This window comes from Schistocerca cancellata, chromosome 4 (assembly GCF_023864275.1).
Source record: "Schistocerca cancellata isolate TAMUIC-IGC-003103 chromosome 4, iqSchCanc2.1, whole genome shotgun sequence".
In the NCBI taxonomy this organism is placed as follows: Eukaryota; Metazoa; Arthropoda; class Insecta; order Orthoptera; family Acrididae; genus Schistocerca; species Schistocerca cancellata.
Genome location: NC_064629.1, coordinates 653,786,048 through 653,812,701, shown reverse-complemented (window position 1 = coordinate 653,812,701; position 26,654 = coordinate 653,786,048). Strand labels below are relative to the sequence as shown.

At 35.1% G+C, this 26,654-nt stretch overlaps 1 protein-coding gene across 33 annotated transcripts in view; it reads left to right on the top strand.

Moving 5' to 3' along the window:
* LOC126183349 (twitchin) overlaps nucleotides 1–26,654 on the top strand; it is a 521,808-nt gene that overhangs the window by 401,065 nt on the left and 94,089 nt on the right. For all 33 annotated transcript variants that reach the window (XM_049925263.1, XM_049925234.1, XM_049925262.1 and 30 more), the window contains 17 exons: nucleotides 1,008–1,289; nucleotides 1,375–1,558; nucleotides 5,957–6,108; nucleotides 7,412–7,511; nucleotides 9,511–9,674; nucleotides 10,025–10,306; nucleotides 11,598–11,897; nucleotides 14,805–14,986; nucleotides 15,111–15,231; nucleotides 18,157–18,435; nucleotides 19,526–19,631; nucleotides 19,812–20,017; nucleotides 20,144–20,316; nucleotides 21,115–21,244; nucleotides 22,459–22,616; nucleotides 23,032–23,269; nucleotides 25,856–26,152. In XM_049925263.1, the coding sequence (XP_049781220.1) occupies nucleotides 1,008–1,289; nucleotides 1,375–1,558; nucleotides 5,957–6,108; nucleotides 7,412–7,511; nucleotides 9,511–9,674; nucleotides 10,025–10,306; nucleotides 11,598–11,897; nucleotides 14,805–14,986; nucleotides 15,111–15,231; nucleotides 18,157–18,435; nucleotides 19,526–19,631; nucleotides 19,812–20,017; nucleotides 20,144–20,316; nucleotides 21,115–21,244; nucleotides 22,459–22,616; nucleotides 23,032–23,269; nucleotides 25,856–26,152 (3,354 nt within the window). The remainder of the gene's footprint in view (nucleotides 1–1,007; nucleotides 1,290–1,374; nucleotides 1,559–5,956; nucleotides 6,109–7,411; nucleotides 7,512–9,510; nucleotides 9,675–10,024; nucleotides 10,307–11,597; nucleotides 11,898–14,804; nucleotides 14,987–15,110; nucleotides 15,232–18,156; nucleotides 18,436–19,525; nucleotides 19,632–19,811; nucleotides 20,018–20,143; nucleotides 20,317–21,114; nucleotides 21,245–22,458; nucleotides 22,617–23,031; nucleotides 23,270–25,855; nucleotides 26,153–26,654) is intronic.

Sequence of the window (26,654 nt, the reverse complement as noted above, 5' to 3'; positions counted from 1 at the left end):
GATTGTGGCGCTCACCTGCACGGCGCCAAACACGCATACGACCATCATTGGCACCAAGGCAGAAGCGACTCTCATCGCTGAAGACGACACGTCTCCATTCGTCCCTCCATTCACGCCTGTCGCGACACCACTGGAGGCGGGCTGCACGATGTTGGGGCGTGAGCGGAAGACGGCCTAACAGTGTGTGGGACCGTAGCCCAGCTTCATGGAGACGGTTGCGAATGGTCCTCGCCGATACCCCAGGAGCAACAGTGTCCCTAATTTGCTGGGAAGTGGCGGTGCGGTCCCCTACGGCACTGCGTAGGATCCTACGGTCTTGGCGTGCATCCGTGCGTCGCTGCGGTCCGGTCCCAGGTCGACGGGCACGTGCACCTTCCGCCGACCACTGGCGACAACATCGATGTACTGTGGAGACCTCACGCCCCACGTGTTGAGCAATTCGGCGGTACGTCCACCCGGCCTCCCGCATGCCCACTATACGCCCTCGCTCAAAGTCCGTCAACTGCACATACGGTTCACGTCCACGCTGTCGCGGCATGCTACCAGTGTTAAAGACTGCGATGGAGCTCCGTATGCCACGGCAAACTGGCTGACACTGACGGCGGCGGTGCACAAATGCTGCGCAGCTAGCGCCATTCGCCGGCCAACACCGCGGTTCCTGGTGTGTCCGCTGTGCCGTGCGTGTGATCATTGCTTGTACAGCCCTCTCGCAGTGTCCGGAGCAAGTATGGTGGGTCTGACACACCGGTGTCAATGTGTTCTTTTTTCCATTTCCAGGAGTGTATATATATATATATATATATATATATCTGTGTGTGTGTGTGTGTGTGTGTGTGTGTGTGTGTGTGTGTGTGTGTGTGTGTGCGTACATAAACACATGTATACATGTTTATTTATGCTTAAGTTATTTATAGTATTATATCAAGAGTCAGTTATTTTTCTTAAGGATGTATTCATATTTGTTTTCTTAGACACAGTTTATATTACCAAGCTTTCTTCTTTTCCAGTGGCTCCACATATTGACAGAAATGCTTTGCTGGATATTAAAGTACGGGCTGGACAGAACTTTGAATTTGATGTGCCAGTTATTGGTGAACCACCACCAAACAAACAGTGGTCTCTCAAAGGGGATGCAGTGATTAACACTGATAGAATCAAAGTTGTCAATGAAGATTACAACACAAAACTTCGAGTGACTGATGCAAAAAGGGCAGATAGTGGCACATACACAATTACTGCAAAGAACATCAATGGTGTGGATACTGCAACAGTTAATGTTACAGTGCTTGGTTAGTTTTACCCTTTTTTGCTTCATTGTGCAAAATTAAGCTCTAAACAATAGAGTTACAAAATATTTTTTAAAAAAAATTGCAGATGTTCCAACACCACCTGAAGGGCCCTTGAAACCAGACAATGTAACAAAATCATCTTGCTCATTGTTTTGGAGACCTCCAAAGGATGATGGTGGTTCTGAAATAACACATTATGCAGTGGAAAAACTTGATACTGAAAATATGCGTTGGGTGCCTGTAGGTGAATGTAATGGAACTTCAATGAGGTAATTGTATTTAATATAACTTTTATTGTGACAGTATTTGCTTTTTGTTCCATGATAAGATAGTTATAAGATTATGGTTACATATAAACCTTCAGAAAATAGAATATGTCATATCTGTTAATATATTGTGTATTCAACTGTGACATTGTGTTTTGTTAACATATTTGAATGTGGCATGGAAAGAAACAACCTGTAAACTTTTGTACATGCATGTTGACTACCAGTTTTCTTCAAATCTTGAAGCAAACCACTGGTTCAACTTCCTCATCTAATTAATTTATGATAATCAATAATACACTGCTGCAGGTTCTGGAATTCAGTCCATGACATTGACGCATGATGAAGTGATCTAGAAGTATGCACCATTCCTTTAACTCTCCTCATATTCACAAGTATACTAGGTATTAATATGATAGCATTTTGTAATGAATACTTCTGTGCATTATCATACAAAACTCTGATTCATTTCTTTCTTTGATTATATAGAGGTGCTTTCAGTCATAAGTGAATTAATTCAGTCTTCCCTCTCCCTCACAAAAGACCCTCATGTTACTGCAGCAACTTTCAAGTGGAGTTTTGTGATGAAGAGGGATTTGGTGACATTCCCTAACACAGGAATACCCCACCTGTCCAAAACGTTTTGACACTGGATTAATAAAAAACTAGACTAAAGTTAATATGGTGCTTTTAATGCTCCAGGTGTTCTACCTCCACTTGAGTAGAATGCACAGAATATTCATAAAACTAATTGGAACTGTCAGAAAAATACTACTTTGAGATGCTCAACTTGCTCATCACACTTAATGTAAGTCATATCATAAAGTCTTGACTCTATATATAAATTTATGGACTTTGTCGTTTTGTGGAAGGTTCATATTTATAACACCAAGTCTTGTCACCTGTGATAATTTTGTAGGAAATGAATTGTCTGTGTTTGCATTTCAGCCAAGCTGCTGCATGTTTTCACGTGTTGTCATTTTTGGTTGGGAATCGAGGTGTGCAGAACAAAGTTTGCCACATTGTTCTCTTTTTCAAAACATTCTGGTGAATGTCTTGGACACTTCATTTATAGATGTTGCCCCAATGTGTTTTGTGACACAACAACATTGACAACTACAGTCACATATCCACTATTTAAAACTGCCTCCTCACAGCTGAGTGATCAATCGTACACCTATTGTTTACAATTGTTAGTTCAAGCTGCAAACATAGTTATGGCACTCTCAGAACTTTTTGGATTGATGGTGTATATAAGACAAGATACTTTAAGTGACCTCCTTCACATATGAGGTACTTATTTCAGAATTCTTCCACTGTGTCTTTGGTATTTAGTCTGTGTGGTCATACTATATTATTTCTCTTCAGATTGTCAGTTTCATCTGGTTGTTGTGAGAGGCTCTAATAATTTATCTCTGATGCTGTATGCGAACAAGAACACTTCTTATCTATTAATGTGTATTATACTACTAGTTTTAATTTCACGCAATGTTGAATTTCTGCAAGTTTTCTTGTATTGTGCTACAAGTCTTTCCAAGTATCATTCGATTGCACACAACAATACAATTTGCAATGGATCTCAGAGACAGACTGATTTTATGCATTAAGTTATTTCTTTTTACTGGATGTAGGAACAGTGCTATCATATTTCTCTGAGGACCTGAGTTTGTGTTTGCTTATGGTGATGTCTTCACATTGAGGTATACACAGTAAGTTCTATATCTTGGGAAGTCTTCAATCCAGTCACACACCTGATCATATATTTGTTGTGCTTACATTTTATTTACTAAACACCACAGCAAAACTGAATATGTGCTTACTAAAAATAAGGAATGCGATGTTAACCTGAACACTTAGTACCAACAGACTCCTGTGCCTTATGAATGAAACTGAGTGGCCGAGTATTTTCTGTTACTTTTCTGGAAATTTTGTTTCCAGACTCTGTTTTGAAACCTACAAAGGAGCTATGTAGTCTGAAGAAAATAGTATTTGTTACTTATGATCTAGACTGTTTATGACGATAGATATACAGCCCATAGCTCAAGTAGAATGCTTAGTCCTTGCTGAAAAGTCTCTAAACTGTCATTCATAAACATTGTCCTTCACTTAAGAATCTTGCAATTCAAACACATATAATTAGAATAAAGGAATTGAGAGCACTCAATGAAGCCTTTAAATCTTAAGGCACAGTACTTGCCCTGTTAGGAACATAAGGAAGTAGCAACAGCTCAGAAACGAATAAGAGTAAGGAGAGCATTTAGTTTTAACAGTATTCATACAGAATTTATTGAAAATTTATCTAAATGGTTGACCATTTGCATTATTTACAGGCATTTTACAAACTAAAAACATACCACCCAAGTTTAAAAGGGTGGAAAATGGTAGGTCAAGTGACATACATAAAAATTATTCTTCTCAGTGAACCCATTGGCAAATAAAGTAGTTCGATAGATATATGTTCTTGTTTCTACATCTGTATTTTATGAAAAATATAATCATTGAACATACATTAGACAACATTGTCCACAAATGAACATACAAATAAATGATAGCAATAGCTGTAGCTATACAGAAACTGCTCAAACAGCAGAAAACACCAGTCATATTTATTGATCCAGTAGCCTCATTAGATCTGGTTTGGAGACAAACGGTAGTGTTGAAACTATTCACCACTTGGCTCAAAACAAAACAAAAATGTAATTGAGATTAGGTGGATTTAAATAAATTAATTTCATGTGAAAAAAGAAGGTAGGAGAGGCTCACAACTGGCACTTAATAATGCTGTCACATGTTTTCTCATAATGTCTCCTCTGATAAGTGTATGTGTAGCACTAATGCCACATACAAAAGCAAATGTTTTTGGGTATGTTCAAACTGAAAATTTTTTGTGAGCTTATACTCAATTTAGAACTGGAAAGCCATTCCACTGAGTTGATGAACTGTGTGGGGAAATATTGCTCTAAATTTGGGACCAACATCATCCATGCAAGATATGTTGACATCCAGCTCTATAAAACTAGATGTCATAACCACAACAATTACATGTACTAATTACCTGCAACCACCCAAACTGAACTTCTGCTCCTGTAATTGAAAGTGCTCATATTTGTGAAATAAGGAAGCTGTCTAGCTGTATCACCTACCTACTCATCATGACATTAGTGTCAGCAAAAAAAATCTTTACAATGTTAATCCCTTAATTAAAATGGAAGAAATGCAGAGCAACACTGGAGAGTACATGGCATGTTAAAACTGTAAAGTGACGATAGATAACTGGCTTGCAACCTTCTCATAATACCAACTTTGATTCTGAAAAAAACCTGTCCATCAGTTAATTCACGTAAGACCAATTTGATGATTTGTCACCATTCCAGTGGAGTTTCTCATGGGAAAAAAAGGCTGAATTTTTTGATAATCTGGACATTGATCCATGAACTACTACTATGAGCTGTAACAGTATTTAATGCATACACACTAATAAATGAATAAATAAAATATAGATTTATGGTCTACAGCCTGTTCCTGGGGAAAAAAATGTTTGTGAGCCATTGTGTGAGTGTATCCTTTATTTTCAGTGCTCTCTAAGATACAGCGATTTGTAACTTCAGTGTTGAATTGGTGCAGGGTATAGTAATATAATCAGTAGTTACTTGTATGTTGTTAGTTTCTCTTTAAATTAATGTTTATAAATGTAATGCATTTTGCAGAATGAGGCAGCTACTGTGTTACTAATGAGAACTAGTGCCTACATCTCCAATTAACAACAAAGCATATCAACAAAAAACCAGTCAAAGTCACAAATTTCACTTTTTTTATTTATTCAATGACTAGTTCATGTCGGGATCCATTTGCAAATCATCACACCAAGTCGATCTTGACCCAAAACTATTCATCGAGTAAATAAAAAAAAGTGAAATTTGCAACTTTGGCTGGATTTTCATTGTACTGATTAACAGAAGTTGCTGACCTGCAATTATTCCAGCATGCTGGAAATTCATAAACAAAGCATATGTCTGAATTATAATATCTAAAATCTTTCTGCGTCTCACTGACAAATATAAATCTAATCTATGTATTTAAAAACCATAGATTTGTAACACATGCCTCCATTGAAATCTAAGTTATGATCCACATAATAAATGTTATTACATCTGGCATGTATTTATATTTTTTTGCATGATCAGATGGCTTAAAGTTCCTTTGATCTGATGAGAGTGTGTTCATCTGCTTCATACATGTACTAAGTATTTGATAGCTGACTCTTTGAAAGATCATTATTATTTGCAGTTATTTTAAGTATTCATTAGTTAGTGTATGTAAGTATCTTACACTTCCCTGTTTCTGATGGCATTTTATGAATGAGAGCTTAATCTCTTCCACTTTCAAATCTTAAACTTTTAGGGTTGATCATCTGATAGAAGGGCATGACTATAATTTCCGGGTTCGTGCAGTTAATAAGCAAGGAGAATCTCAACCATTGACTGGAACTCAGACTATAACTGCAAAAGATCCTTTCTCCAAGCCTGACAAACCTGGAACACCAGAACTAGTTGGTGAGTAAATAGGGATTTTTTAAAATGAAAACCACATAAATGTCTTGTGCATTCCCTTAGAGTGTGTGTGCATGTCCACGCACACGTACACTTGCATCCACACACACGCACACACACACACACACACACACACACACACACACACACACACACACACACACACACAGAGAAGTCTTTCTCCGTATACTCTGCCATTTCCTTTCCTCATTTTATTGTCTTTAGTACCCGAGAATTGTTTTTCTGTGGATGGGTTCCCTCAGAATGAATCTCTGACAAGAAGTATAAATATTTGTTTCAGTAGGGTGCAATGGTTTCCCAGTGTCTCATGTACCAAACAGCTTTTTATGTATGTTGCACATTTGTGTAGTAAAGAGCCAATAATTCTGTGTGAGAAAGTATGGTAGTTGTTTAAGACTCACAAAACATGACAGTGGCAGTGTTTGTGATTATATGTACATGTGGGAGTTAATAAATGAACTTATTTTAATGCCAAAGTGATAATTTCAATTATGATCATTTATTTTAGTTAATGCTACAGAAAAATAAATTAAAACATTTGAAAAGAAATTCCTGTTAATTTATCATTTGGAAATAATGACTACAAAGAAATTCAAATGAAATTTGTGAACATGGATACTATCTACTGTAATTTCACTTTAACATTAGTAACTCGCTGTAATTTGGTGATAATACTTAGAATATTTCTGTTGCTTCAAATCTCATGTCCAAATCATATGATCCACTCTTAGGCCACCTCTAACTTTGAAACTTCAGCCTTGATAACTGATGAAGCACACAGGATTATACACACCTGATAAAGGAAAACTGCCATAAATATTAGTGCATGGTAAATGGCCTGTCCATTAAAAATTAATCCTTGTATAATCTGAATTGGCCCAAGTCATTTAATTCTGGACTTACACCTTCAGTGAGCATTCCTTATATGAAATACAATATTCTTTTCTGTGCTCTTATTTTCAGAATGAATTTATTTCAATGCAATAACATTTGTTTATTGAATGTATAATTACTCCTATAGATTGAGCTTCTATGAAAATTTTGTTTCATGCTAAATGATTATTGTTAATAACAGATGAAGAAAAAGAAAGTTTTAAATTGTAACAGGTGTTGGGTATTGTAATGGAACTGATTTTAAGGAATATATTCAGTTCAGTCTGACTAACGACAACAATAATAGTAATGAATAGTTTGTAATGATTGGAGCTATGCAGTATCATAATTTAGAACACATTGTATTTCTCTGTTAAACTATGTATCTGTATAACTATCAAAATTCTTCCAGATTGGGATAAGGATCATGTTGACCTTGAATGGACTGCACCTAAAAAGGATGGTGGTTCACCTATAACCTCCTACATAATTGAGAAGCGCACAAGATTTGGGTACGTGTGTATACTTTTCAACTTTGATATTACTAAAAGTTATGTTAAACTGAGAAATCAGGGAATTCAGTAAAAGTCATTTTTCGTATGCATTAACATTGGTTTATACTTGGTATAAATACTTATCTTGCTTTACTAAGAGTGCCTAACCATACCTCCTTGCAGTAATAACATGATGGTATTCTCATGGCATTCTAATTAATTGTAATTATAATTATGTTTTCTACAGGCCAGAGAGATTCATTGTTAGGTATCATGAGGCAGCTATAGATATAATTTCTAACATGTTGATGCTGTCTGTGTATTATACGATTAAGCGAAGCAGTTAAGCTGTCATCTGAATTGGTATGTAAAACTGCTTGAAAACTATGGCAAGGAAACCATGTCTGATTGTTGTTAATGTTATTAGAAGTAAATAATTTATGCTCAGTTTGGCAATGGAGGGGTAAACATGGCAGCGGGACACCAAGGCTTAAGTACAGTAAGGAAGTTCAGATGGCTACAGGTTCCAGTAGCTATGCAAAGGTGAAGACAGTTGCACAGGATAGACTGTTAGTGAGAGCTGCATCAAATCAGTCTTTCGACTGAAGACCACAACAACAACAAAATAATGGGTGTAATCACCTATTAAGGATCTTAATTACATTGTACAATTTGGAAAGAAAAATATTAATTATAAAACCAGTTGTGGATAATTTTATCTGATTTACCTCCTGCATATGTATCATGCAAAGTCTGCCTGTCATATATAGAACAGGTAACAACAAAAATTCTTAATTGTCTCAGAGGCTTACAGTAAAGGAATTAAAACTGCCTTTGGTGTAGCTTCATGTGACTGAGCAAGTGATTATAAAATACATTGAACAAATAATTTAATTACCAATACGGGAAAATATGCAGTCTCATTAAGGTAGAATGTAAAATTATTTTCAGCCTACAGCATTCACTGATAAAGATTGCAAGAAAAATAACATTCTACTGCCCCATGGCTGCTTTGCAATACTGTTTTATGAGAAAAGAGCTTTGTGAAGTATGATATCCATGACGTATTGCTGTGCAGTCAGAATCGTATGCAGCTAATTTTTAGAGCCAGATTGAAGTCATGTATACTGATTCCCAAGATCGAGATACCAAGTGCAATGCTAGTGTCTAATTCAATAATAGTGGTAGGATGTCCCTGTCTTTGGCATTCTAAATGTCTGGAATACTAAAATAGCTAGTTTTTCCTGATTTATTAACACAGCCGTATCAAAAATGTGTGTTTGTCTTGCGAACACATAGTATTCTGTAATTATTTCATAAAATATGATTATAAAATAAATTATTATGAGAAATGAATGAAAACAATTTTGATGTCAAGAAGAATCATGGTGTAATATATAGGATGACTTTTCAGTGTATACAGAACATCAAACAATGCATAGATAATGCTGGAAGGGACTGGAACATTATGTGCCATCTTTCGTGGAAACTAATATTTATGGTGATACCACTACTTTATAACAACTCACAAATGAATGATGAAGATCATAAAACTATGTAATTCATATATAAACTGATCACATTAAACAGTTTTAATGAAACTGCCCTAAAGGTTTAATAGTAAATCGAGCAAAGGATGACCTGAATGTTAGAGAAAGTAATGTCTCTGGCCTTCACACCCAGAGCTACCTGGGATATGTTATCGAGTGGATGTGGCATACATTTCCCAGCATGTATTCACTGCTTATTGTCAACAACTAGAAAGTCTCCCACGCAGCTGCTTTCTCCAGCATTCACGTGCAGCTAACTGTTTTGGCTAGAGGTGATTTCTGAAGGTTGTTCTTATAAATGAAAAATGTAGAAATTGATTATTGACTAAATCATTGGCCAAACAAAAATATACAAACATTGCTTCTGTATGTATCAACATGTCACCCAATGCCTACAACAAAATATATAATACCTCTATAACACATTTTTGAAAGTACAGTGTTAAAATAAAAGATATTTCTTGAAGGCCATGGGAGAAAGCTGCAGAAGTTCCAGGTAACCAGACAAAGGGAACAGCACCAAACTTAACTGAAGGCGAAGAATATGAATTCCGCGTCATTGCTGTAAACAAAGGAGGTCCAGGTGAACCTAGTGAACCATCAGCTTCTGTTGTTGCCAAGCCAAGATTCCGTAAGTATGATACAGTGTGAAACATTAGAAACATCTGTAGTTAATTTTACAAAGGTATTTGAGTAACTAGTGGCATAGAAAAAATATCTTTAATCTGTTTTTGAAGTTTATCATTAAGCAGTTGAGTTACTACTCATTCCTTCACATATGACAAAGATGTTGATGGTTTGTTAAATTCTACATTCCTTTCTTCAAGTTACTCCATCAAATAATTAAATGAAAAAAAAAATACTTTTGTTGAGATTTGTTTGTATGTTATTCACATTACATTTTATTTTGGTTGATGCTCTGTTAATATTATTCTGGTGCTGTAATTAATAAAAACTAAGCTGCTTTTGTATCTATTGCAGAGAGTCCTGTGTTTGACAAAACACTTCTACAGGATCTCATTGTACGTGCTGGTCAGAGAATAAATTACACAATCCCAATAGAAGCTTCACCAAAGCCTACAGCTACATGGACTGTCAATGGCAAGAAAGTGGAACCTGGTGTCCGAGCTGATATCCATACAACTACTAAGAGTACTGTGTTTGAAATATTGTTCTCTGTGCGAGCTGATACTGGTCGTTACACTCTCACTTTGGAAAACAAATATGGACAGGCATCAGCATCAGCTAATGTCACAGTACTTGGTTAGTCAAAAACAAATATAAGTTTATGTAATATAAAACATTATGTATAATAAAAGATATTAATTTACTCATGGAGAGTTAATGGGTCTCATTTGCCATTGATCATATGCATGATGTAGGCTTTGTTATGGGTATGTAACAACAGTATAGGCAAATCAGTGAGTGCAGCTTCAAAAAACTTGTCATTATTGTTCATTTCATAGGTCTCTTTGATGTTGTAAAATGAATTGTATGAGAACTAGTTCTATAGTTTTATTTTAGAAAATTTCAGTGGCATTGTCTGAGTAAACATTCAGAGATTATTTACCGTGTGTGAATTTCTGGTCCTTACTAGCATGTTCCTTGCTATGCCAGGCTTTGTCTTAGTTTTGTTGTCATTCTGGTGAGTTTCTTCCATGGCAACAAGTTCTGTAGTGTTGCTGAAATAGAGAATTGGGACTTACTGTAGTTAAAATTTTCTGGGTTATTAGGCTGCATCATATTTCTACTAAAATGATCGATGTTTCGACCCCCTCTGCTGGGATCTTCCTCAGGATCTTCTGGTGTCCACTACTGCTAGAAAGCCTGCAGAATTACATAATAAGTACTTGAATGGACAGATTTACAACTGTAAGTACACTGAGGCTAGTAAGAAAAATGGACAGCAAGGACCAGAATTACATTTTATATGGACAATTTGCTTTTAATTCTTTATAATGTAAATGGTATGAGGAGGATGTTCCCATATGTGTAAGCCATGCAAAATATGGGGAACAATATACTGGCACATTTAAGACTGTTAGAAATCTGATACAACTTCGTTCTCAAATTAAAGCATGTGAAATCGTGGTAACTTCTCAGTTGAAATACAGAACTTTCATCTTGGTCCATCCCCAGCATTTTCTGAATAATCAGCATTAAATTTAATTTTCATTGTATTATTTATACTTTAACACACAAGCATTACTTACTATAATTCTCAATAAGAAAGACTAATTCCAGGAATGTGTTACAAATCTCACCTCATTTCTCACTCTGAAATGTTCTAGATATGAAAAGTTGCTTTATGATCAGTTTTTTATAGATGTTTCTGGCATAAATGGATGAGGTACTATTTATATCACAAATCATAAAGTAAAGAGCCCTCCAAACAAACATATGATACAGTGTAATTTTACTAAAAATCCCAAAACTGCCAAAAATTTTTTTAAAATCCTTATACTTGTCGAAACATGTTTAAGACTGAAATAATGTTTCAGAATTTACTGGTTCTATAGTTGTTAATGGTATTGTTTTCAAAATATTTTCTTAGATCGCCCATCGCCACCTGAAGGTCCCCTCATTGTGAGTGATGTGACAAAAGAAAGTGCACGTCTATCATGGAAAGTTCCACTGGATGATGGTGGCAGCCCTATTCTCCATTATGTTATTGAAAAAATGGACGTGTCTAGAGGAACGTGGTCAGATGCAGGGATGTCTACATCACTGACTCATGAAGTAACTCGTCTCGTTCATCGTAAGGAATATCTCTTCCGAGTGAAAGCAGTAAACAGCATTGGAGAGTCAGATGCTCTTGAGACAGTGAAGGGTGTAATTGCGAAGAATCAGTTTGGTAAGTCTTTTCATAAAAATGTAGGCTCTAATTCTTTAGAATAAAAAATGTAGTTAAACAATCCCTACTAACTATATGGCCAATAAAAATTTCAAAGTAGAACATTTCAAAACTTATTTTACAGTTCATTAGTATCAAATAGTATCTATATAATTAGAGAAAACATTACACTATGATTTCATTTCCATTGTGAATTAATTTCTTCCTTATATTTTATTTACTCACAATCTCTTTTATTTTATACAGTTCACTGCAGGAATTCCATTAATTTGATGCTTCTAATCCTCTGTCATTTCTCCAACTTCAGAATTTATTTCTGAGAACAAAAATTGTTTGAAATTTGTACAGTTCAAAACCAGTTTTGAATTATATAATCTTCCTAGACAATTACACAAACAAAATAGTTCCTACTTTGGTTACAGATTTTTTTGCTAGTTTAGGAAGGCAGACATATCTGCGGATGTGCATATAGATCAAAATTAGTCATGAAATTAAGGAAATCATTTTACAGTCAAAGATTTCTTGGAATTCTAAAAATTTTAAACATTGGCTTACTGTATACTTCAATGTGATTATGTTGCACTTCATCAGTAAAGCTTTGTTTCATTTGGTTAGTCTGACTTTTGGTCTTTAAGAAGTGATTCTCTGTGCTATTAGTAGCTGAATGACATCTTTGATCTTCTTAGTGGTACTGCATTTCAGCAAACACTATTTCTTCCTCTATCACGAAATATTAGTGTTTTAGTATGTATTGGGTACATTCATGATCCTTTTTGCATGAAAATAATATAGGCAGGGAATCTGGCTTAGTTAAATTTGAATGGTGACTATTTAGTTAGTGATATTTCTCCGTTTAGTGCCAACTCAGACTGGAAACATGCAACTAATTTGTGTCTTTTTTCATGTTTTTAATGGAAAAGAAAATTATTATCATGTGAAATATTTTGTCATAATTTTGCTTTCCAATAGTAAAGGTAGTATTGTTTATTTACATAAAGTGCTAATACAAGTAATTAAAAGCTCTTTAATGCTCACCATAGAAAACTTTTTATTATGAAATATCAATTTGTTACTTGAAAATAATTTCATAACTTCCAGAACATTAAAGTTTATTTATGTAGTGTACTTTACAAATTGAGCATCACCAAAAGAAAGTTTTAAACAGAATGACGTATTTTAACAAGTCTAGCATATTTTGAATAACTGATAATCCAGTTTGTGTTTGTTGGAATTCATTTCCTTATTATTGTCATATTTATACAAAAATCAGTTATTATATTTAGCAGTTTCAACTGAGAACATTCAATATTCTACATGCCTGCTGTCTCTGCTATATCCTGAAATGTTGTGAATGGTTTTTAATTGCTTCTAAAGATTCGTTCAGCACTGTGACACTGCAGGTTGTCCAGTTTTCCCACTTCAAGGAAGCATTTTTCAAGGATTTGTTCTGTTATCATGCAGAAGTGGTATCTTGTGCCAAAATTCAAATAATGAAATGTTATTCAGTGTATAATTTATATCTAACAAGGGAACCTCCCCATCGCACCCCCCTCAGATTTAGTTATAAGTTGGCACAGTGGATAGGCCTTGAAAAACTGAACACAGATCAATCGAGAAAACAGGAAGAAGTTGTGTGGAACTATGAAAAAAATAAGCAAAATATACAAACTGAGTAGTCCATGCACAAGATATGCAACATCAAGGCTAATATGAGGTGAGGAGCACCTTGGTCCCATGGTTAGCGTGAGCAGCTGCCGATCGAGAGCTCTTTGGTTCAAGTCTGCCCTTGAATGAAAAGCTTAATTTTCTATTTTCAGACAATTATCAAAGTTCAGGCACTCACACATAATCAACTTCGCTCTCCAAAATTCCAGGACATGTTCAGATTTGCTTGGACATATGCAGGATTTGACGGTGTACACACAGAAAAATGTGAAAACGTTAAAAACATTTGTTTTGACAGAGCACAGGGAAAACTGTGCGACTGTGAAACTGTTGTATTCATTTGTTGCAGTTTATGTGACAAACTCTTATGTTTTCATCACCTTTTTGATCACATCCACAAGAAAACCGAAATAGGGCAAGGGAGAAGAATCTTTTTACCAATTCGCCAAGTGTACAAGTTAGGTGGGTCGATAATGTACTTCTGTCATGTGACGCACATACCGTCACCAGTGTCATATACAATATATCAGATGCATTTTCCTGTGGAGGAATTGGTTGACCTATGACCTTGCGATCAAATGTTTTCAGTTCCCATTGGAGAGGCACCTCCTTTTGTCTACTAATCGCACGGTTTTGCGGTGCAGTCACAAAACACAGACACTAAACTTATTACAGTGAATAGAGATGTCAATGAACGAACGGACAGATCATAACTTGAACCAAGAACTTCTCAATTCACAGATGCTCACGCTAACCACGGGACCACGGTGCTCCTAAGCTCACACTCTCCTTGGTGTTGCCTATATTGCACATGGACTACTCAGTTTGTATATTTTGCTTATTTTTTTCATAGTTCCACACAACTTCTTCCTGTTTTCTCGATTGGTCTGTGTTCAATTTTTCAAGGCCTATCCACTGTGCCAACTTATAACTAAATCTGAGGGGGGTGCAATGGGGAGGTTCCCTTGTAAGTAAATGTCAAATGGTATCACTCTGATGAAGTGTTAATTGAGTTCGCATCAGTCTTAAACATAACATAAATATTCTTTAATGGTGCATATCATTTGAAGAATTGTAGCTACTATTTCTGTTTTTATTTCTTTTACAACGGAGAATTTAGAAATTTCCTTAAAAAATAGCAACATTTTTAAGAAGCTCAAATCCCAGTTCAATAAAATATACTGTAATCCATGAAGTTTTAGGGGCTGTAATAACTAATTCTGACTCCTCACTATGTTCCAGATGAACCTGATGCACCTGGTAAGCCTCTAGTCATGGACTGGGACAAGGACCATGTTGATTTGGAATGGACAGCTCCAAAATCTGATGGTGGAGCACCCATCACAGGCTACATTATTCAGAAAAAAGAAAAAGGAAGTCCATATTGGGTGAATGCTGTGCATGTTCCAGCAAATAAAACTAGTGTAAGTTCATCCTGCAGTTAAATGTATAGAAAAATACACACATACTTATCTAAAGGTTTTCTTTTCCTGTTACAAATATTGATATGTTTTGTTTGTTACAATATAACGTGTTGTTACTTTGTAGGCAACTGTGCCAGACTTGACAGAAGGTCAGGAGTATGAATTCCGTGTTGTAGCAACAAATTCTGCTGGTCAGAGTGAACCCAGTGAGCCTTCAGACACTGTAACTGCAAAAGCTAGATACTGTAAGTTACTTGGAATTTTACTTGCAATATTATTGGTGTATAGTGAGACAAGACAGTTATCTTTATACAGTAACACAAATAACATCATTGCTTTATTGCTCTCAGAAAGTAAGCAGGATGTAACAGTTTAGTTATTTTCTGTGTATCAGTGCTAATGCGAGTTTTAGATTGTGGTCACTTATAATGTTGTAAGTAATGCCTCACTGTAAGTAATGCCTCAGAACATATTCCATTAATATTCTGAATCTTGTCTCAAGATATGCCCACAACTTGTGCACCTCATTACTTGTCTTTAATATCTTTAATGAAAATGAGAATACCTTTTTTTAATCATACTGAGGCTGAGATACTGAGTTATTCATTATTACTTTGAGTGTTTCTGAATATGGACGACAACTAAAAAACAGACAACAAAGTGGTATGAATTAGCAATGGAGAATCTCTTGAAATTTTAAATACACTTTACAGCTGTTCAAAGTTATTGCCATTTATATATGATCTAAGTACTTTGGGGCATTGATTACTATATTGTACTCACATTCAGTCTAAAATCCCCATACAGACATCCAGATTTAGTGTTCTGTGATTTCCCTTAGCTATTTAAGGCACATGCTGTCATGTTCTCTTTGGTGAGGACATGGCTGATTTTCGTCCAATCCTTGTACATTTCAAGCTTGTTTCCTGCCTATAATGTGATTGTTAGTGGCATCAAAATGGCAGATTTATCTCGCTGAATGCAACTCATGGTGTCATAATAAGTATCAGCACTATGTTCAAGATCCTTTCTCACAATTGTTGCATTGAGGGCCTGAGCATCTTATCTTTGTTCTAATTGCATAAGGCATAAGCATCACATGGACATGGCCCATCTTGGAACTTGAATGAAAGTGAGGTGGAGAAACATTGCAACATATCCAGGTAGAAAATACAAGTAAAAATTCTCTTCATAAAGAAGACCGAAGATATTGTAGCACAGTCACAGACATGTGAAATGTATGACAAAATCACCGAAGACCAACTTCTGGGCATCTGTCTTCTTGTATCTATTACTGTAATCTGTGAGAAAATGAGACTGAAGCCCTTGGTCTAGAGGACCTAGTAGTTACCACTGTTGATCGGTGATATCACCTTTGAAATATCTGAACTTTAGGAAACTCTTCTTTATTGAATTATAAACTAGCAATAAGTACCAAGGGATCTGTAATTTGTGAAGTGGTTTTGACTACTGGTGATTCTGATGATTCATCTGCATCTCCTACTATTTTAGAATTTGGTCATTCAATCACCTTGAAAGCCCCATGTTTATTTATTAAATCTTTCATGTTGTAGAAAGGTTTTGGACTTTCCAGTTTTTTCTAATATCTGAAAATCAAGTTTAAAATATGAGATACATTTACTGAAGACACAGTTATGTGCTTTACTACATATTCTTAAATTTTTTATGTAATTAATTTTCCTTCTTTGTATGCTAGATGTTGTAGTGTAAGATATATAGGAAACTACAAGTTATACTTATGTCTTGTGGTGTTGTGCATAGTCTTATGATAATGTGGAGATACAAAAGATCTTTATAATTGTTGGCTGTATTGGTAGATATAAGACTTTCTGCTGTTCCTGTTGCAGTTGTCATACTGCTGTATTCTGAAATCCCAGTGATGTTAATGAATTATACTATATTTTTGAACAAAATAAATGTACATCAGGTTTGAATAATGTAACAGTAAATTTAACTTATTGCACAATGCTTGGTGCTATAGGAGAGTCTGAAGATTAGATGTAACAGCCAAAATAATTAATGAGGAAGTACTGAATCAAAATGTGGAAAAAAGAATTTTTTGCACAACTTGATTAAAAGAATTGACCAGTTAATAGATCACATCCTGAGGCATCAAGGAATAGTCTGTTTCTTAATGGAGAGAAGTGTGAAGGGGTAAAAATTGTAGATGGAGACCTAGAGATGAATACGGTAAGCAGGTTCAGACAGGTGTAGGCTTCAGTAATTATTCGGTGGTGAAGAGGCTTGAACAGGATAGACTAGTGTGGAGAGATGTATCAAGCCAGTCTTTAGATTGAAGGCCACAACAACAACAACAATACATAACGCTATTTAAAATTTTGTTTGCTTTGTTCTGCTAATGGTCATTAGATACTTGAAACTAGTATTTGCTTTCAAAGCATGACCTGTGGTAGTTTGTATGCCAGAATGAAATTTTATATTTGTATGAAGTCTGTTCAGCAAATTCCGCAACATTCGTAATTTCGTTCCAGTTGTGTGCTGGAGCGAAATGCGGTTGACATCCCTGCACACACATGTGTTACCTGCACATTAATCCCTGTTGGTGTGTGACTGTTGCACAGAAAACGAAATCACTGTGTTGTCTAGTCCTCTGTACTCTCCATACCTAGCCACTGCAGACTTTTTTCTGTTTCCAAAGTTAAAAACCCCATTGAAAGGATAAAGCTTTGCAGCAATAGACAAGATAAAAGAAAATTCGTAGATGGCGCTTTGCACGATCCAGCAAGAGGCATACCAAGACTGCTTCCGGAAGTGAAAATGGCATTGGGAGTAATGTATCATTTGTGGAGGAGAGTGTTTTGAATGAGACCATGCACAATATGTAAAAGGTTAGCGTGGAAAAATTTTGTGGACAAAGTTCCAGAATTTTTTGAACAGACCTCATATAGCCCAACCCTCATTGCCAATAAATATTAGTTTTCAGAAAGTTTCTGATTATTTACATGTTAGTGGCTAGTGCTTCTGTGCTATAGTGTAATATGTTTAGACATAATGTACTAAAGTTTCATTTTCTCAGTAATTAATTTTACATTTTTTGTTTTTGAGTAAACATAATTTAGTCACATGCAATTAGCAAATAGTTTACTACTAAGCAATAACATTTTATAATGTATTTAAATTTATTTCAGTGGCACCAAAGATTAAAACTCCACTAAATGACATACGCATTAAGGCAGGACAGATATTCCATGTTGATATAGACTTTATTGGTGAACCTCAGCCTGAAGTAACATGGACTGTTGATGGGAAACCATTGAAGACAGATGAAAGAACAACTATCACATCAATTGGCTACCACACAATTGTACACACTGTCAGTACAAAGCGATCAGACAGTGGATTATACCACCTGCAGTTGCGAAACAACTCTGGACTTGATGAAGGATCATTCCAAGTAATAGTGTTAGGTGAGTACATGTTGCCACAACTACATTCATTATTTCCACTTTGAATGTATCATTTCATTCCATTTTGAGCTTAAATACTAAATTATAGTTTCTTGTATTATTGGAACATTTGTTGGAATGTTAGTGTATTTGAGCAAACAAGTATATAAACAGGAATTCAAATTACTTCCTGAAGTGTGAGAAGTCTGACATTTGGTATTTGTTTAGGTCTTTAGTCATAATTTCTTGGAAAAAGTAAGAAACCTCATTTTCTAGCATTATTATTATTATTTGCAAGTCCATTATTGTATGTAATACAGTACGTAAATCATGTAATACTTGTAATAATAGCAGCCATAACATAATGATCCAACTCTGTTACTGTGCATAAGAGGTTTATTGGCTCAAGCTCAAGCTAAATAAGGATAAAGTATTATAATTAATCTTTATCTTCTCTTTCAATCATCTTTATTTAAAATTTACAAATATATTCAGTTTTTTCAATTTTTTTTTTTTTTCAATGTATGAACTAAGTAGAAATCGGTAATTACTGCATTGTAAAACTTGTACTATAAATTCAGATATAAATTCGGTATGATTTCCGTAATTAACTGCTTTACATTTTGTTAACTACAATAGTTTCTGCCTCTCAGGAGTTTTATTTACATAGTGAATAAATAAATGGTTCTGAAGTGCTCCCATTTGAATAAAGTTTTGTTTGTACATGCTGATAATGACTGAGTTGAGTAATAAATCAATGTCTCCAACATTTAACAAGTTTTTTATCATCTTGATTCAATGCTAATCTGCCAAAAAAATAGTTTTCATTCAATTATAATGTTATGGTGCTATTAAAAGATAGGAAAGAAATGTGCATCCTGTTCACAAACTCTTTGTTACTGTCTTTGTTAATCTGTGACTTATATTTGTAAATAGTTTATCAATCAGTTCGTATATGAATGCATGATAGTTAAAAAAGGCTCATGACATTTCCATAAATTCTGAATACAGTTGTGATTGTTTTCCTGAATGCACTTCTTTCCATCTCTAGCATATCTCCAATAAATGTATAGGAATTATGTATGTAGTTAATAATATATTATGTTGACAGATCGCCCATCTCCTCCAGAAGCACCATTAGAATATGAAGAAATTACAAGTTCCAGTGTTACTCTTTCTTGGAAACCACCAAAAGATAATGGAGGCAGTGAAATAACGTATGTATTTTAGTACTGATGCTTAATTTCTGTATGATGTTGAAAACAAGAGATACGTTTTGTACTTGATATAGCCATTTTTATTCTCATGTACTGGATGGATTGACAAAACAAACTATTTGTCTCATATTATGACTGGTCCATGTAGCTTAATTTACCAGAAACATTTTAATATTTTAGGGGCTATGTCATTGAAAAGAGAGACCTTACACATGGTGGTGGATGGGTTCCAGCTGTAAATTATGTGAATCCCAAATATAATCATGCCACAGTTCCACGCCTTCTTGAAGGGACAAAGTATGAATTCAGAGTTTCAGCTGAGAATCTTCAAGGCCGCTCTGAGCCCCTGAACACTACAAAGCCTGTAGTTGCAAAGAACCAATTTGGTAAGATGTTAACATATGATCACAGCTTTTCATATTGAGTCACTTTTTTCATAAAATATGCTTTTATTCAACTCCAGTTTATTCATAATTCCTTGTTTATTAACTCTGTTATGTGATATTTTGCAGATGTTCCTGGACGACCAGGTAAACCAGAGGGTGTAGACAGTGACAAAGATCATATCAAAATCAAATGGACACCTCCAATTAGCAACGGTGGTTCACCAATTATTGGTTATGATGTAGAGCGGCGAGACCGTAAGACAGGAAGGTGGATAAAAGTTAACAGGGAACCTGTTAGGGTATGTTCAGTAATTACACATCTTAACTCACAAGTAACATTTGTGTAATGTTTACCAGTCATAAATTTTGATCCATGCATTTTAATTCACAGAATTTGGTGTAAATGCTGATTGTAATAATACTACATTTTGTTAATCAATCATAAAGAGTTACCTCACTTGTTTAAAAAAATATTAGTGATGGTATAAATGTTATGAAAATGTGTGCTAATACACTTTTTAACTGATTGTATTTGTACACTTTATATTTTTGAAAAATCGTGTTTTGACATGATTGCTATATGCCACTTTGGTCTGGCCTTGTGCTTCACCTGTTAACATATTACTTAATGTATACATGAGTACTTTCCTGAATTCTATAATTTCAATGCAACTCATTTATAATGTTGTTCTAGAACATAAGAGAGCGTATGTCCTGTAATTAATGTCATTTATTACACCTTGTAGTTTTAATAAAATGACATCATCAGTTGTGCCAAACTACGATTTTTCAAGAATATTTAAAAGCTGTAATTCATCACCTTCTTAAAAAAAACGTAGTATTAATAAACTTATACATTAAATAGATAAGTATTTAATAACATTGGGTAAATACAGATGTATATTTTTTAATACTTTAAGTTACTGGAGATGCATTATGAGTGCAATTGCTGTGGTTAGAAATGTGAGAATTATGACATAAAATAGCCATACATAATTTTACATTTTCACATCTCATTATGGATTATACAACTAATTATGAAATTTCATTAGTTTTGCTAAAGTGTTACAGTTGCCTTGTGATTTTTTTGCTTGTAGCAAACTGAGTATTATGATGACAGTGTACAAGAAGGGCACCAGTATGAGTATCGTGTATCAGCTGTAAATGCAGCTGGTCCAGGGAAGCCCAGTGATACATCACAAGTTCTGAATGCTAAGTCAATGAGAGGTAAAAACTTATTAATTATGTAGTATGTAGTATATTAAAAAGGATAACCAGAATAAAGGAAAGAGGCACTAATCTTTACCTCATAACAGAAAAGTTCTGAAAGAACTATGCCATACAGTTTCCACTCCGCTACATACTACAATATCACCAGGCACAATGGGTTAAGAGCTAATTCTCCTGTTTGCTGATAATGCTTTCATTACATAATTCTATGTTATCTGTAAGAGTATAATTTTGGTTTTAAAAGATGCTATCTGTTTCTATTTTTGGCTTAACGGATCCACATTTTACAGGATGGTGCATGAAAAACTGGCCCCAAGTATTAGACTGCTCATTGTTGCATTTTCATTGTCATCTGTTGTTTGAAAGCTGTTGTGACTATGTTTTGTATTTTCAGTATTTCTTTATTATGTAATTATTACATGTTTATTTGTTATTGTAACTGCTTATGACAGGCAAAAATTCATGCGTAATTGGCTAGCAGTCTTTACGTGGGCCTGATCTTTTGTGCACCACTCTGTACAATATCATAAAGACAAATGGAAACACAGTTATGCTAAGTCATATTTTTTCTGTGCTGTTTTTAGTCATAGTGGCTACTTTGGAAGATAAATCCATAATATAGTCATCTAACTGTGTGAGGTGATACTGTTATCCATTTAGATACATTGTGAGTCACACTTTTGGGGATGGATTTTGGGAAGCATGAAAGTATGTGCAACATCTGAATGATGTTTAGAGAAGCACAGTCTGTGTATAATGACTTAATATTTTAACCTTAATAGATTCAAGATATACATGTTCTACATAAGCTGCTGTGTAACTGCTATAGATGTCTGTCGATTGTAATGTGACTTTCTTTCCCAATAGATTCTTCCAAAATATAGAATTGTCTTCCATGTATGGCCACTAAAAACATTTGATTTTACATGTTACATGATACAAGATTAAATGTCATACCTTTCATGACATAGCAATCCATGACAATTTAGGCAAAGTGATTTGTGTTTACAGTCACTCACTCCATTATCCCCCCATACTGTGAATAATAAAATTGTATTTCGATACATTACCAAAATACTGTAACCATTTATTTCAGATGGCAACTAATTTTTTATGCATGTGCAGGTCAGGAATATGGTCTTTCTTTTGATAATTGTATTACATGTTTTTGTTGTATTCTGCTACAGATAATGATGTTGTTTTATTTCCAGAAAAGCCAAAACTTTATCTAGATGGCCTGATTGGTAGGAAGCTAAAGGTTCGCGCAGGTGAACCGATAAACATACAGATCCCACTGTCTGGTGCTCCACTACCAACAGTAGAATGGACCAAAAATTCTATAAAACTTCCAGAATCTAATAGAATAACAGTGAGTATAAAACATGTGTAATTTATTTCGAATGAAGCTGAGAGTAATGGACAAAAGCTTACAAAGTTGGCAGAATAGGTGTACATACTCTTACGCAGTTGTTAAACAAATCATGAGCGCAATACTCTAGCTAGCCCAATGTTCTGTTCAGAAAGATTCAAAGATTTTTGTTTGTTGGCCATGATTGTATATGTAAGTTGGTTGACAGCCTTCCAGCTTGTAATTCTCAAGAACACTTTTTCTGTCAAGAATAATCCTGTTTTGAGTTTTCTTTCATGATTAACATATTGAAGCAACAGAAATGAAAATAAAATGTATCACACTCTTATTATCAGGTAGTAACTATTAGTGACTGGCATAACTGGTTTAAGTGAAAACACATAGTGATTTGTGTTTATATGTATTTACTTTCCAGGCTGAAACAGCAAGTGACAATACTCATTTACGTATTGATTCTTCAACTCGTAATGATTCTGGAAAATATACTGTCACAGCAAAGAATGATTTTGGAAAGGACTCAGCTGATATAGAGGTAATCGTGGTTGATAAACCAGGTTGTCCTAAAGGACCTCTTCAGTATACGTCTGTATCCCAGGACAGTGTTTCTCTTGCCTGGAATCCACCTGCAGATGATGGTGGAGGTGATATTACAGGTAAATCATTTTCATACAGTTCCTGTTCTGTGGTAGTCCCCAATATAAAGTAATCATTTGTCAGTTGTTTTTTTTATTATTAGTATGTTATTATTTATCACTTCGACAAGAAAGCAATGTGTTAGCAAAAACCAGTATACACAAATGTAATTTAAGTGGTTGATTCCCACCAATAGTAATGTTGATGAAAAAGAAAAAGCCACAAGAAAATTCTCACATCCTGGTGATGGCAGTAAAATTATGACAAGAATAATTACATATTACATGAAAGCTTTAAAAATGAATTTTCACACTTTCATAAACAAAGGATATGGACATAATGAATAGCAATACAGCCTCTAAAATATGATTAACTGTTTAAAGAAGGCACTTGAGCATAGGCAGTAGCATAAATTATGCTGATTGTTATAATTTAAGACTTCAGTTGATTATTTAAACTAATAACTGTGAAACAGAATGTTTAGTTTAATAAAATGTTCATATAATACAGAGAAGCAAATGTATAAATGTGCAAGATTAAGAATTTGGACACAAAAAACAAACTTATTTTAAAAATGCAACAGCATACAAGAAACTAATTATTTAAAGGATACCAGCAGTAAAATAAATAAATAAATAAATAAATAAATTGATAGTATTAAACCCAACCAATACATCAACCAAAAGTCTTCTAAATATGTTCAAAAACTGGAATGGATTTGGAATGGGTGAAAAGGCTGGAGAGTAGGGTGGATGACTGGTGGGAAGGAGAGGCAGCAAGTGCATTGTATAGAAATATGGCACTGATGAACTCACTCCTACATAGGCAGTTGGAGTGGCATGCAGTGGTATGGAGGAGTGGATTAGGAGAGGGAGGTAGCACAGAGGCAGAGGGAGACTTTGGAGAGGAGGATGTTTGTGCAGAATGAGTGAAGTGGGGACATATGGACAGAGATGGAGGTGGGTGTGGCAGAGAGTCTAGCAGAGACTGAGGTTATTAGAATGTGGAACCAAAGTATGTGCTGTAAGGAAAGTTCTTAACTATATATTTCACAGAAGCAGGTAGTGTTTGACAGGTAGTGTTCGAGAAGGGGGAGAGTGGAGGTGGTTGGGGGGGGGGGTTGGGGGGGGGGGGGAGGAGGATCAGGATCTGATGGCAATCTGCCATTCAGATACCCCACTGGGTGATCAGTTGTGATCTTGGCCAGTTTGATAGTAGCCATTAATTTTGGTGGACGGGTGATTGGTGGCCATGTGTATGTAAATGGATGTGCAAAAGTTATAGCAGAGCTGGTATATGAAATGGTACTCTTACAGGTAGCCCTGATTCGTGTAGGATCACATGTGCCTATGATAGAAATGGAATAGTATGTGCTGGGTGGTTGTGCAGGAAAGGTCATGCACAATAGTCGGGGTATGGCCCATGTGGCTAGTGGTTGGGAGTAGGTGTGGTATAAGGACATAGCTTAATATGTTGTAGATTTGGGGGACAGCTCAACATCACTTTGGGAGTTGTAGGAAAGCTTATGGATAGAATGTTCTGTAATTTTGATAACAGTGATTCCAGTACTGCATAAATACATTAAATACCATTGGACTCACATTTACATTTCATTAGGCTTTAAGATGGAAAATATGCTAGTTTCTTGTGTCAAGTGCACATATGCAGGCAAGATAAAAAGTAACATATTACATATGGATCATTATGCCCCTAGGAAAAGAGTCAGGGCACTTGAAAAACCTGTTTGACTTTTAAAATGTAGGAACTGTACTGCTGAACTAACATTCCATTAAATATTGTAGTAAATAACTGGAATATTTTGTTCACTGTTTTGTTAATATACTAAAAGTGAAACACACTTGCAGACTATCTGTAGTAAATACTTTGACAGTTTTTGTTCACTTTTGTTTGAAGAAACTTGAAGATACCTTTCAACCACAAAAGATGTATCTATCAGATGTGAGTTATTCATTTTGTAATTAACACTTCAAAACTTTTAGAACCATTTTTCACACCCCACATAGTGACATAGCATGTACATGTTTAGTTGTCTTGTAACAGTTTAAAAGTTTTATGAAAATGTTGTACAAAGCAGTACTGTGGAGCTTAGAAAGCTGCAACATAGTAAAAAATGTGCTGTCATTTATAGATAAATGTGTTACTATAACTTGAAAATGAGAATAAATGAAACTGAATTAGGTACCTGTACCTGTAGAGTCTCATGCAGGTTATTCATTGAATATAATTTCTTGTATGCATATTTAATCTTTTGACAGTTTCAAGGCATTTGTTTCTATACTACTTGCCATGTTATAAACCGTATTCTTCTTATTGTGTATGTATTTGAGAAATATTTCTATCTTTTCCTTGCATCATGAGATACCTTATTTTACTTGTGTACTACTGCATATTTCTTCCCTCCATGTCTTGGTGTCTAGTTTTGCTCTACTACAGCAGTTACCTGCATTTGCTTGTTTTTGACATTAACCCATTATTTGATTCCATGTATTCATTTCCATCATTCTCCACTGCTAAGTTTATGCTTATTGTCAATGACAAAAACTATAATGGTACTGGTTATTGCATATTAATATTTAATGTTTCAGGCTATGTAGTTGAAGTAGCTGAGTTTGGTACTGACAGCTGGCGGCAGGTTCCAGGGTTCTGTCCAAAACCAGCATTTACAGTAAAGTCTCTGACTGAAGGCAAACGATATGTATTCCGTGTACGTGCAGAAAATATTTATGGCCTTTCTGAACCATTGGATGGCAAGCCAGTGGTTGCCAAGAGCCCATTTGATCCACCAGATGCACCTGGTCAGCCAGAAATCACATCCTACAGCCCCAACAGTTGCAATCTCAGCTGGACACCACCTCAGAATACAGGAGGAAAACCAGTAACAGGTAACTAGCTCTTTTTATATTTATTTACTTACAGACCTAAAAGTACTTGAATACTTTAACATGGTTCTAAATTTAGGGACATTTTGGAAGTTTTAATTTACTTTACTGTTGTTTCTTTGTCATTGTGATTATTGCATGAGAAAGCAAACATTTTACTATTTTTGTGGGTACAGCCAATGCAAAATACACTGAGGTGACAAAAGTCATGAGATAGCAATGTGCACATTTACAGATGACAGTAGTATCATGTACACAAGGTATTAAAGAGCAATGCATTGGCAGAGCTGTTATTTGTATTCAGGTCATTCATGTGAAATGGTTTCTGATATGATTATTTCCAAACAACGTTAATTAACAGACTTTGAACCCGGAATGGTAGTTGGAACAAGATACATGGTACATTCCATTTTGGAAATCATTAGGGAATTCAATATTCCAAGGTCCACAGTAATGATAATAATAATAGAAATTTTATTGTCATTCTGCCATTACAGCAATAGAC